The sequence below is a fragment of the Cryptotermes secundus genome, unplaced genomic scaffold (genome assembly GCF_002891405.2).
Source record: "Cryptotermes secundus unplaced genomic scaffold, Csec_1.0 scaffold1350, whole genome shotgun sequence".
Lineage (NCBI taxonomy): Eukaryota > Metazoa > Arthropoda > Insecta > Blattodea > Kalotermitidae > Cryptotermes > Cryptotermes secundus.
In genome coordinates, this window is record NW_019739242.1 from 242,593 (window position 1) to 254,671 (window position 12,079).

Sequence of the window (12,079 nt, forward strand, 5' to 3'; positions counted from 1 at the left end):
TTTTTTCTAATACACATTTTAGTATTATTTTTTCATATGTGTCTCAGGCATCTGATCTCCCTCCATGTTCTCCTGTCCATGTACCACCCATCTCAGTTCCCTTGAACTTATAACTATCTACCATCAAGTCTCAAAACTCTTATAAATGAGGAGGTACAATATGAAGTAGCATTAAGAATATGTACATTCTTTCTACTCTGTTGATCAATTCTTAATATCTGAAAATGACTTTTTAAAGGTTTGTGTAAATAGTATAAGAGAATATTATGGTTGTATATGTGTGGATCTGTTTGTAACATTTTAATACCTTAAATGAACCATCTGTGTATTATTAGAGAGCTGTCCCTGTACCAGGCCATGAAGGCCCATAGGGTTGTGAGGTGTTGAGGGTCCCACATTATCTAGACAGTCGGCTCAAAGATGGTGGTAAGGTTGTCAGCCTTATGCGCCAGCCGCTCTTTACTCTCCAGGAAAATTATTTAATTAATTTCTGTTAGATAGACTTGAAAGGATTCTGACGATGGTGTATACTGTACTTCTTTTGGCTTATTTTGGACTTCACCCATCGTCTGGTATGTAAAAGACAAAAAACCACGACGTTTCGGAGACTGGATCTCTCTCTGTCTTCAGGTGGATAGGGAAGGATAAACCTACTCAGTTGGGCCCCTTAGAAAGAGCTAGTCTCTTTCTAAGGGACCCAACTGAGTCTACTGAGGTCAGTAAAACACTTCCAGAGTTTCACTATGATCTGCCACAAACTGCATTGGCTAGCTCAATTTGTTTGCGCATATTAATTTTTCAAAACCCCCAAGGGACATACACTATATGTAAATTACAAGTGTAGACAACACTGGTAACTTATAATGTATCAGGCCATAATAGTAAAGAATTGGCACTGTTAGGGCATGACCCACTTGTAAGACACAGACAATGGATGATGTAATGATACTACATCATGGTTATTAAATTTTAGAAGTAGTAAAAGGTAATGATGCAGACGCAGACCTTATTTATGTTATTCTCTCACTAGAGGAGAAGATAACTGCCGATGGGTTTCAGAACTGTCAGTCCGCAGTAACCAGGACAACCAGAGAGAATATGAAGAGCATGCTATCCAAAAGATGGCAGCATTGCTTACACGAAGAACATGTGCAGATTCATCTAATCTCTACTCTCGAATGCACAGCCATTCACATGGACATCATATTCAATATGGTCACTCAATTTGGAATAATCACATCATACCACAAGGTATGATTCATTTGTTTGTAATATTGACATCAGTTAATCGTGATGTACACTGTACTTGTCAAAGTCTACTCTTACAGGTGGAATCTATGTTCGCTTGGAACAAGAATGGAGGGATGCCAACTGTCTTTCACATGGATGTCATGGAAATTCAAATCGTCCACGATCCGTGGGTTGGGGGCTTTCTTCCAGAATCAAAGTGCGTGCACAGAGGTGATGACTAGCACAAAACCAATGGCATGGTTCTATTGTGAAAATGACTGCTATTAGAGGTGACACATCTGTGGATTTAATGAATTGTTCTATACCTTGAAAATCCACCCACACACTTCTCTGTTGAACCTTAATTACCTGACCATTTTTTTTTCTCTGTGCAGATTTTTTAAATAACTTTGTTCCTGATTAGGTACACAGTAAGATGATGGAAAGAAAAATGTTTGCACACCCTACAGTTTAGTGAAGTATTTCATTTTGTTTTCCTGTGATATTTGTAGTGGCTTGGAAAAGGATAGTATGAAGTTTAGTAGCAATTTCTTACACCAGTGCTTGGTGTATGCAGTTTTATGCTCCATCTGTGGAAGTTGTTGATGTTTCAGCACCAGGTCATACAGCCTTCCTATGCAGAATGTTGAACTAAAATAACTGAAATATCTCAACCCCTTGCATTTGAATATTGATACTTTATCTAACCTTTATTCAATGTATGAAATTGTTTTGTATAAAACATCTGCAAATGACATGAACAACTCCTTTAGTCAGATGTCTTGAAAGGTTTAGAATTCACACATCACTAAAAGATCATTCTTATGGAAATGTTGTGGCACATAAAAATATGGTAGTTTCGCCTTGTGTGGAGCATATATATTGTAATACTAGACAGAAATTAATAAAATGTCATCAAGGAAAGTAATTTGACCTTACTGAGAATCTGAACTGAGATCTGAAGTTGCATTAAATTAAAGCTGCCTAAAAGTTTTAGTTTACTGTCTTCAGTGAACAAACTCTCACATATGCATGCAGAACAAAATATTTTGAGGCATAATTTCTTTTCCTGAGTATAGTGTGTGAAATGAATGTTGTGGTGTAGAACATTCAAGAGTGGACCTGTAATCTCAGTGTGTCCTTGATATCATGTTCCATTTGTATTATCATAGTCAAAAAAGATGTACATCTCCTGTTTTGTCAAGTCAGGAAGTCACAGGTGTCTGTTATCATTGTCAAATGTGCCTACATATTGGTACTATGTATATGTCTGTATCCCTAAGAACTGGATCACTTCTGCAAAGAATAGGAGATAGGTGGTAGTTGGTAAAGACTCTTTGTTCAGATGGAGTGCCATTGTATCTTAAGCCTCTAGATCTCCAGCGATGGGATGGACACCACTGGAATTTCAAGAGTGTTGTGATCCTGACCAAATGTGGGCTCAGCTTCTGCTCACACTACTGTAATTATCTTCTGCTACATTGCCTTCATTAAACTCACTTTCGTTGTCAGATGAGATTACTTACCAGGCACTCTCTGAAGAAAACTCCCATTCAAATCTTTTAATCCTAAAAACTGTCAAGATAATCACATTGAGGAGCTACATTCAATTCAGAGGAGTATTACATACCATTCTTGCTCATTAGCATAATGACACTACCCAAGTCAGTGACTATTTGAAACTTTTGATGTTGGTTATCGCTCATTCCCCAACTACAAGTAAATGAGAAATTTCTGTTTATTTTAGTTTCTTGCTCACCAACAAAACAAGACTATGCAGGTCAGTATCTTATCCTGAAACCTGTAATGATTACAGGTTAGAAGTATTGGTGTGTGTGTGGGGGGAGGGGGCATGTTTGTGTGGAGGATATAACTAACTCACTGACAAATGGCTGGCTTTGACACAGTAGTGTTGAATATTTGTATCATTTTTACTACCAGAGAGATAATTAGATGATATGGCTTGCCAGTGCAACACTGCAAGCCTTGCCTACACTGAAGGATACATTCAATTAATTCTCCTTCTGTTGCAATGTTATCCTTCAACCCCAGGATATATTAAAATGTAAAGTGTCCAGGCCCATTGCTTTACTGAGTCTGCTCACATCCAGAAGAAATAGGTCTGTTATGCTGAACTTACCTTCCCCATTTTCTCTCTTTTTTTTTTTTCGTTGCATTAAGGATAAAAGTGTCCTGGAATAAAAGAAGGCTTGTGGAGCATTGCATTTCATGAAGTCATTGTCAGCAGGAACATGGTCTGTTATTATATTGTGTCATTTACACTATACTTTATGAACAATAAAATAAATAAATACTTGAATGTGTTCTGTATATTTTAATCGGCAAGTAAAGACTGATTTTCATACTAACCACACAACGTGTTACACATTACAGCCACACAAAACAAAACTCACATGATCATTGACATAAATAAAGTATTGTATAAAATCTAATGTACACAAGATACAAAACATGTCACATGCAAGAATGAACTACTCATACATACTATACTACGCGCAATGAATATACTGTATAAATAATAATGAATTGTGGTCAGTTGGCAGTGGATACAGATATTAATATTGATTGTTAGGAACCGTTTGGCATTTGTCTCTAATTTAACTATAGTATTTGTGTAAAGACAGGCAGTAAAATGACAAAGCCTTTAAAACTACAGTTGAATTTCACATTCAAGAAAATCTGGTACCCTTAACAGACTACTTCAATTGTGGTGTTTCAGAAGTGACTACATAAGTACAGTACTGAATGTTATTGAAGATACAGTATAGGGACAGTGGGATGGCAAGATGCAAACAAATTCTCTTACATAACTAAATACTTACTAGATGATCTTACAAAGATCACATAATCACAAAATAAGCTCATTATTATACAGATATTTCATACAGTCTTCAACATAAATTCATGGTTTAAAGTATGACTTTTGGTCCAAGAGTTTTATGGACACCAAATATTTTACTTTTTATATACTGCAATGCTTTGTATTGGTAATATGAAAGAAGCACATCATAGGACTGGATTAACAGAAAATGAAGCAACCCCATGCACATTGTTGGTAGGAGAATTTCTCTAAATATTATTAAATATCATTCGCTTTTAATTTTAATGTGTAGACTAAATACAATATTAATCGTATATTGTGTGGGTATTTAAATGATCTGCTGTTGCACATTGTGTGGCATTTTATATCTGCAGTATGGTTTTCAACCCATCGTTTTCCAAGAAATCAGAGGACAGAAACACAATGAAACTATATATCGATAGTAAATAACTTTCAGAAACTAACTAAAAAATACAGGAAGGCTACCTCCCTGCTCTATGTGAATGACAAATGAGAATGTCAGGATTTGTTGAAAAATATTAGGGGCAAGACATGCCAAGTATGGCCCACCATTACCTGTTGTTTGTTCACATTTCATCCTAACATTTTAGACTTTAATGGTGGGCAGTTTTAAAACAATATTGTTATCGGTCTTCTACTTCCTTAGTCTTATTTTTAATGTTCCATTTACTTACAGTTAAATTAATCCAGCAATATTTGTAGAATGATGTTCATTACATGTAAAATTATTAGTACTTGGCCTATGACTAATACAGACTAATGTGCAAGCTTGTTCTGTAATACTGCAGTGCTTTTATTACACTGCTGTTCTTTAGTAACAGTGTTCACAGTGGTCTGAAGATACACCTAAATGGAAGTGAATAGTTTCTCCTGTTGAGTAATGTAATACTGGATCCTCTGGAAACTGCTGAAATCACGAAATTGAATATTGAAATGTATGGAAATGCCCTTCATATGATGTTGGCTTGCCTGAAATTTTGTTTACAACCTCATTTAAACTCCTACATATAAAATTATGTTGCACCTTAATTCCTGCCAATATGCATTTTAGTGGGCATATTTAGTTTAGCTGTATTTTAGTTATATTGTAATCTTTTTAATTTTTACCCATATATCCCAATATTACAAGGGTGAATAAATTATCTTTTACTAATTTTTAATTTCTCGTACATAATGTACAGAAACTATTGCAATCACAAAAATAAATCAGACACAAATCAAACAAATAGAGATTTTAACTGAAGTTTTGAGTTACTACAACTCTAGCCTATTGAATCTACAGATGGGTATGAGAAAGTGAGTGTTGTGAATTTTGATATATAATGTGTATTCAGTAACTGCAAACAGTTTTTAAACTATGTTTCTTGTGAGGCTTTTTGGTATTTTCAAAAAAGATATTTCTGGTCCCCAGGTAAGAAATAATTGCCCACCCTTTCACTAGTGCCATATGCCTAATCATCTTTTCTCAATCTGTGATTACAATAATGCTACTGTATAGGCTAAATACACTACAGTATATTATACAAATATTTCAAATCAGAACAAGAAGTGATATGTAATAGAGTTCACACTTCTCATATATAAGTCTTTCTACAGATCAGTAATGAAAGGTTCATTATCAGGTTTTGAAAGTAAACTCCTTCCACTGTGACTTTTTCTGACACACTTTGAACACTGTATGGAAAGCACAATCTAACACAGCATAAAATGATTGTGTTCATTCAATATATAATTATATACGTAGAAGTTTATATATATGTATATACATGGGATTAAGCTATAATATGTTGACAATTTAATTGGCAGTGGTATGGTAACATTCTCAAAATAAACTGAGACATATAAGTTGTGATCTTAGGCCTATGGGGGAATGTACAAGTTGGTAAAGGCAGTGAAATGTTCATCATTTTCTTCTTACTTGATGTCATTTAACTCCATTTATATTACCCTGATAAATTGAGAAGCAAAAAAGCCAAAACTTATTAATCTCTTGAGCCATGAAAAAGATCATGACATATGTGCTGTGCAGGAATGTTTTTATTGTATTGCCTTAATTTTATTTTTTGTGTTCAAAACAACTTTAATTACCCCCAGAATCTTCAAAATAAATTATTTTCCATACAACTGACATTCACTTTGTAAGAAGAATACACAAAAATATATTACATAAGACTTGATCCCTGCACAATTTATAAGGAAAAGTATCAGCTTCAATAGGTCCTAATTTTCATTAAGAAAACACTATGAAATAAGTAGTGATTTACACAGAATGGACCATGAAGAAATATATGAGTACAAAATATTTGAAAATTTGTGAATAAATATTCCCAAGAATGTACTAATATGGTTCATGGCTAATAAAAGGGAGGAGGGGGTTTGTGTAATTGCATCAACTCACAAATACCAATCTACACATACACCAATGTTATGCCATTTCGAACACTGGCTTGAAACACTGTGAACTGTTGTTACATTACTTCTTAGAGAGTTTGAAGAAAAACTGAACACAATTTTCACATACCTCTTCATTTCACATTATTTTGGTGTCACAGCCTCTAGCGATATATAAGTGTCCAATAATTTTACATATAAAACTAGATACAGAAATTTCTGGACACAAATGTGACATATTATTTAGTATGTAATTATGTCTGAGACATATGTTGAGTATATAAATGTGTAAGTAGTTGTCCATTTTGGTTCCATATCTTGGTGCTAACAGAATGTTCAGCCCTTTTTGTGCCAGACTGTTTGTTGCTTTGGCACATTTTTAAATTAAATTAACATTCATTTTAGATGTTGAAAGTCGAGAGTGATAATCTTGGTGCACTGAAATACTCTTCCCTGCCTCATTCCTATATGAGCACATTCTACATCTCTGACTCTCATTCAGCAGAACAATTTACAGTACTAGATCAGAACATTATGGTAGATATGCAATGTAATAAGCAGTGTACATGTTATCTGAAAAGCATTATAGCAAGCAGTTTCCAGTTATATGTGTGGCAGCTGGATCTTGATTTAGATTATTATAAACAGTAGAAGGAAGAAATAAAACTTGACATGAGAAGTGCTTGCCAGAAATAAAAAAGGCTGCAGAATTATGTATAAGCATATAATCCAATTAATAATTTGTCAAGTGCAAAGGAAAAGAAATCAGTATACAGAGCACATGTTGTGTCCAACATAAGGTGCAATAACTTGTTTGATCATATTTGCATGGTATAAGATAAGCACTTTCTTTGCCTTGTTCTCTGCAGTGTGAACACGAATCAAGTATAGAAAATAAAATGTCTACGTAATGGCCTCTGTACAATTTATGGTATAATGTAAAGGGACATGCATGTTACTGACATGTCTTCCTTTACTGCTGATTTACTATGCTTATATTTTTATTTACATCCCAATAGTCCAGTTTTATTGTATCACACAATTTCAATTGCAAATACAAATTGTACAGATTTCATAGCTAATCTCCATTCTTTGGTTTGCAACTCTGTGTTCTGCTCTACCACATATGGACATGCACAGTACTTACCAAGGTTCACTTATGATCGCAATTGTTTATCTCTTATCATAGCAGCAACTTCTAATTTCTTGGTTACAAGATGCTATCATAAAAATGATTTCATGTTTCAGCTTGTTTGCACCATAGCAATTTCTCTCAGTCAGTGGTCCAGCTAAATAAAGTAGTGAATAGAACACTGCCTTCTTTTTTCCCTTTCTTTTTGGTGTTTAATGTTGAGACTGACCAAATAGTGAGGAAAAAACACTTTGTAGGTCAAGCAATGCACCCACAGAAACAGGGAGTTGAAGCTGTATTACAAATCCCAGGTCTCTGGAAGACAGATATGTCTCAAATCTTATTTCAAAAGCCCTCATGCATAAATTTTAATTGCGAATGTAGAGTTGGTCTGATGGCAGGGCTTCAATAGTGTTAAGCTGTATACTGTACATAAATATATTTTGATTCACTACTAGATTGATAGACAATTATTTGTACTGTACAACGTGAAACAGATAGGATTCTCATTCTAAGACAATGCACTGCTTCACAGTACTAAAAGTAATTGTTATCAGCACATATGAAATGTTACACTGCTCATCAGATGTATTTTCATGCAATATCTGAAATTCTTCATCCAGACAAATATTCTGATCTGAGGCTGGAATTATTTTCTACATGCACTGACAATTTAACCTTGATTATCCCTCCTACTGAAGTATAAGTATATAAATTTTTGTTTGATAAATGGTATGAGTGTATGATTCTTTAGCACAGCTGAACTCAATGCTACCATGAAACATCCACAAAAGTCTGAATATTTGCAACATTAGTACCTGAACACCAAAGAAAAATCTTTATATATATATAGTTATGTTTCAAAACTGCAGTAAAACTGTGATCTATATTTTTGTGGTTTTGAATGGTTTTCTTGTGTTCACTGCAGGAATGCAAATGTTGAAGACAAAATAAATGGAAAAATTGTAGGAAGCAAATGAGAAAATAGGTAGTTTTAAGGTTTCACAGTGTGGCTAGTAAAGCGGTACTATTTTGTGGTAGTGAAAGATGGGCTCTGAGTATGGCAAGGTAAATTCAGGTGGCACAAGTGAGATATTTATCTCCATTAGTATGATTAAAATAATAAAATATCATACTCAAAATGAGGAAAATAACATAAGCATCTCGAATTCTCAAGGAACCAGCAAACATGTCAAAGAAAATTTACTCTTTCTATAAAGATACTTAAAAAACAAAGTTGTAATGCACTTATATTCATTCCTCACGCATTAGTTCTTCCAAGTATCACTAGGAGTGCTGCTCTTGTCCCCTTTCATGCAGTGATCCGTTATGATTAAAAAGCCAGTTGAATTTGTGATTGTGCTACAGTGTATCCAAAATCTTTCACTCATCAATCCACTTTGTCATGTAAAAAGTCTACCATATAAAGACTTGATTCAAAATGTGTTAGTTTGACCCTGAAACAGAAACTTTAAATGTGTAGAAGACCGAAAATGTGGAATATTGTGTCTAAAATTGAGTTTCTGTGTTTTTCATGTAACTGGCAGGCTCGTGTAATAAAACATCAAATTCTTCATACATGATGGAGAATAGAGCTTGCTGTATATGAAATTGGGAAGTACAACCAAAAATGGAAAGAACATGTTCAGAAAATATTGCCATATTTTGCAATATCCAGAGAAATTAAGCATCACAGGCCTTGTGCATGAAGAGACACTGGAAAGCCAAGGATGAGAATGGAGGGCTCAAGAGCATCTTTGGCTTGGAATAGGGACTAAGTATCAAATTATGGGGGTGGGGGGAAGAGTTAGGAGGAGGAGGAGGAGTATACGACACCTTATGTTTGTTATTTAATTAATAGCTGAAGTTACCATGCAGTCCAGGATAAAGCGAATATATTTTAAGTTACAATTTGCAGACATAAATAATGCTGGTTATGCCTGAATATCGTGATAGGACAAGTGTGAGTTTCTGCCTTTGAGAGTATGAAACAGGCTTCTTGTATATTCTGTGCTAAATGAAACTGCACATAGATCATCTGATTTTGAGAGAGAGAGAGAGAGAAGAATTTTATCAGACATTCAAGATTCCACTCCATCCTCTTCAGATATGTTCTTTGGCTTTGTTCTTTGCAAATTCAACTGTATTATATCCTGTAATATTCACTACAGGCTACTGCTGCGTTTGTCTTATTGCTCATTATTTCACTGGTGAGTTTCATTTAAAGTATGTATGCAAAAGAAGTTCATAATTATTCATAATTTATATTTGTTGTGGCACATTTTATGCATGGTGTAATACACACTTAAGAATCTGAGATATGTGCAGTCAGAGCAATTGGACTCTCAGCACTGATTTCTGTCTCCTAATATGAAATAATTTGTAACAATTATTGCCTGATGGTAAATTTTTTCAGTTGTCATTGAATGAGAAAGTTGAGTAACAGGCATAGCATTCAGTGCTACAGGATCAGATTTTGTTAAGAAGACAGTTTAATTTATCTTATTTGCATTGGCAATCATTGGTGCTGGGGTGAGGCACCTTCATCCTTGCTGGACTTTGAAAAGAAATAAAAATTGAGGAAAAGATATAAATATTCCAAATATTAATAATAAGGATTAAAATTATTTTTGAAAGCTTAATATCAGCAATCTTAAATAGCTTAAATGTAACTTTGTAAGTGAATTCTGTGGTTACTCCCATTTGAGAAGTAGTTGTCCTCGTTCCCTTGGAAGAAATTCCAAAGGGACCCATGTCAGACAAGATTGCAAATGAAATAAATGTATTCAGTGATTATAGCTCTGAGATTTGAACTGTTCTAATATGGTGGATGCACAGGATTCTTAAGAGCTAAACTGCACCATGTTAGTTTTCTGATAAAGGATTTTGAGTTTGGTTACATGTGCTACTTCTGAAATCTGTGTGTCTGACATTACTCCAGCAGAAGGTATCGCTGTATCTTGTTTGGCAATCCCAATTGGCTCGTTTCTCCTGCCATGATTCTTTCTGGTCCTACAGCTGATCTGATGGCTTTTCGGCACATAAAAACCAAGTCCTGTGGCTGGGTCCAGTACCGCATCATTGAAATCTTCAGTTGGTAGAACACAGGACCCAGTACTTTGTAACACTTTGCATGCCGAAACATTGTGCGCATCACATGTGCATGCATACGTCCAGGATGTTCTCCCATGACTTGTGACAGTAATGCAAGAGTTTGTACACACTGTTCATCAAGTTTCCTTCTCCTAATGACAGAACGCAGAAACCATGTGAAAGCCGAATAATGATCTGCATTACAAACATTTTCATTTATTGTCTCATGAGTTCCTTGTGGCCATACTGATGCCCCACCATTGAGAAGGACTCTGGTCAGTTCTATACTTTCATCCATGTAATGAACACTGTATGTGAGAAGACTGCGACCTTCACTATTGGTTGCATTCGGGTCACTGCCAGCTTCAAGGAGGAGTTGACTAAGTTGGGCTGCTTGACCAAATGCCTCTTCCCTCAGCAAACGACGCCCTGCTATTAAAAGTGGAGTGTTTCCTTCAGAGTCTCTCATGGAGAGCAAAAAGTGCCATTCTTGACCTGCCCCTGTCCGCCTCTCCCTCCGTATAGTTGCTAATAGTTTCACTGCTTCCAACACACTTGACCAGTTACCCTGCAAGTCTCCTGGAAATTAGAAATGTATGTGTAAATCACTGTGGTTCATATACACAGATCCCTCATAAGTTTCATAAGCCATTATCCATCTATCCCATTTGCATCATGATTCTAAGGAAAAATAAATTATATATAGATCTTTAGTTAATTTAACCTTTAACTTATAACTTATATCATTTATGTCTAACGTGTGGGAGAACATCAAATACATACTGTTACTACAAATATTATGCTATGTCAAAATTAAAATACTGGGCTGTTTGTGACTAGTGATTTTCTCAAAACTATTAGCACAGCTCAGAAGCTAAACAAATCCTTTAAAGAGCTAGAATAGTGTGTATATATATAGGGTTTGGTAGATGTCTTCTGAAGCCACTTAAATTCAAGCTGCCTCACGTCTTTTGAAAAAGAAGAAGGGAAATAGTGGACATGTTGATTCCGTGTTGAAGAACATGGCTTTTGGCGGAATGCAAGTTCAATTTAACTTGGATAACATATCTTTTTGTTAGCAGTTCTTCTCATGAAGAAAGCAGTCTTCTGGGATTTGGCACCNAAGGTAGTTCAAGTGTTGATGACATATTAGTGTATTGTACCCACCTGTAAGCAAGAGATGTAGGGATGCCAGACTGCTAGCAAAATATCTGCTGACGTCACAACCATTAGAGGAATACAGTTTGTGGAGGAACGAACCAGAAGTTGGTAACCCACATGCTATGCGAAGAGGTGACTCAGTGTCACATTCACATTTCTGTGCAATCAGTAAAAATAATTTTAAACATGTATACATATAAAAATAAAAA

The 12,079-nt window shown here is 35.1% G+C and overlaps 2 protein-coding genes across 6 annotated transcripts in view; one reads left to right on the forward strand and one right to left on the reverse strand.

Annotated features, from left to right (window-relative positions):
- Nucleotides 1-10,201, forward strand: part of LOC111871884 (uncharacterized protein KIAA1841 homolog) — a 27,408-nt gene extending 17,207 nt beyond the window's left edge. For 2 of the 4 annotated variants that reach the window (XM_033754438.1, XM_023865266.2), the window contains 2 exons: nucleotides 1,031-1,251; nucleotides 1,329-10,200. In XM_033754438.1, the coding sequence (XP_033610329.1) occupies nucleotides 1,031-1,251; nucleotides 1,329-1,465 (358 nt within the window). In that variant the 3' untranslated portion in view covers nucleotides 1,466-10,200. Of the gene's footprint in view, nucleotides 1-1,030; nucleotides 1,252-1,328 lie in introns of those variants that run through there. The other 2 variants (XM_033754439.1, XM_033754440.1) reach the window with 2 other exon arrangements.
- LOC111871874 overlaps nucleotides 3,543-12,079 on the reverse strand; it is a 141,295-nt gene continuing 132,758 nt past the window's right edge. For both annotated transcript variants that reach the window (XM_023865257.2, XM_033754441.1), the window contains exons 5-6: nucleotides 11,877-12,027; nucleotides 3,543-11,288 (exon numbers count right to left, since the gene is read on the reverse strand). In XM_023865257.2, the coding sequence (XP_023721025.1) occupies nucleotides 10,549-11,288; nucleotides 11,877-12,027 (891 nt within the window). In that variant the 3' untranslated portion in view covers nucleotides 3,543-10,548. The remainder of the gene's footprint in view (nucleotides 11,289-11,876; nucleotides 12,028-12,079) is intronic.